The 1,679-nt window shown below is 32.7% G+C and overlaps 1 protein-coding gene across 1 annotated transcript in view; it reads left to right on the forward strand.

Annotated features, from left to right (window-relative positions):
- LOC109858111 (aminopeptidase N-like) overlaps positions 1-635 on the forward strand; it is an 18,487-nt gene extending 17,852 nt beyond the window's left edge. Inside the window, exon 11 of the mRNA XM_020435043.1 lies at positions 110-635. Within this exon, the coding sequence (XP_020290632.1) occupies positions 110-196 (87 nt within the window). The 3' untranslated portion in view covers positions 197-635. The remainder of the gene's footprint in view (positions 1-109) is intronic.
- Positions 636-1,679: the final 1,044 nt, after the last annotated feature.

Raw genomic sequence — 1,679 nt, forward strand, 5'->3', positions numbered from 1 at the left:
TTTTCAGGTCGCATATATTATCGAATCCAGTATATTATTTTCATTGTTTTTATCCAGTATATTTTTTTTACTATTAGTAAAAATGTCTAAACTGCTAATAATTTGTTAGATAAGCAACTTCGTGAAAGATAACTTTGACAACCAAACATTAACATGGGCTACAACTGCGATAGAGAAGCGTAAAGCTGAACTGTAAAACAATGAAAGAGAAAGAATTATAAAATTCAAAGAATCTGCAAGTAGCAACGAGCATGTGACGTGCATATGCTTTTAGTTGTGTGTACTGTTAGTAACCATAATTTGTATAGATGCTTGTAAATTTAATTAAGAGAAAAATATTCGCATATTTACGACAATAAGCTATGTGATATTTTAATGCAGTTTTTTACGCAATTTTATGTTTCTAAGATTACAAGTGTACTTTGCGCAATGCTTCAGTGCCTTTNAAAGATATAATGAAAGTATATAAATTTGCATATAATAAATTATACATGTATATGTGTTTATAATGCTTCTCTGCGTATGAAGTTTACTGATACAGACCGTAGTTGAAGAAGCACTCTTGCTGTTATTCAAACTTATATTGTGCATACGTAATTGTTTCAAATAAATATAACATCAATAATAATGTAACACGTGATGTCTTTCTTGATAGACTGACCTTAGACATTCTGTCACACACTTTCTCCTCCTCCTTCTTTCTCTTCTAAGAAATTACAAGTTNAAGGAGATAGATGAAAAATACGATTGCTTTGAGATTTTTTTGTATTTATCAAATTATTTAAAAGTTACAAAATTTACATTGGCATCTTGACGCAAGTCACTCCTTGATGTAAATAATATTGAAAATAATTATACCATTTCATAAAGAAATGGTATATAGATTTCAAATGGCTGCGTTCAGTAGAACAAGCTTGATCCAGTGAGTGCGAGGGCTGCAAGCGGGAAAATCNACTGCTTTGACCAAAACGTAAAAACCAATCAAATCAATAATGTGTAGAGTGTACAAGTACTTGTATAATAAAGATATCATATGCATGTAATAATTATAAATAAAGTATGAAATACTTTACAATTATGTGTGTGTGTGTGTGTGTGTTATACTCAACAGCAAAATCATCAAACGACATCCGAACGAAAGTTGAATTCCGCGGCTGTATGTGTGATTTCGTTTGAGTGGTGATAACACTACTTNGAATGCGATCAAAATCTTACTACAAATGTTTTGAAGCATCGTTTTATTTTCATTCTACNTTAAATGTAGAATAAAGACAGAACGATGTTTTGACACATTTGTACTGAAACTGCGACCGCATCTTTTGTTGTCGATAACGCGTCGTATTACGAAACGACGTTCTATATCATGGGGAGGGTTAAATAGTTGTTTTACTGTCAGTATTCGGGATATCTTCTCTTCATTTGCACGATATGGCTGCTCTTTCTATTGAAGGAGATGCGGGAAGTACATCGCACACGATAAATAAATATCGTCTACCGGATAGCGTGCTGCCGACACATTATAATATAAAATTCATATTGCACATCAACGATGATAATTCCAGCTTCGACGGTGAATCCAGTATCATTGTTCAGATCCGTCGGCCGACAAATAATTTATATTTACATGCGATGAATTTGACAATCGATGAAACTGCGACAAAAATTGTTGACAGCAATGG

This window comes from Pseudomyrmex gracilis, unplaced genomic scaffold (genome assembly GCF_002006095.1).
Source record: "Pseudomyrmex gracilis isolate BER0280 unplaced genomic scaffold, ASM200609v1 scaffold_189, whole genome shotgun sequence".
NCBI lineage: Eukaryota > Metazoa > Arthropoda > Insecta > Hymenoptera > Formicidae > Pseudomyrmex > Pseudomyrmex gracilis.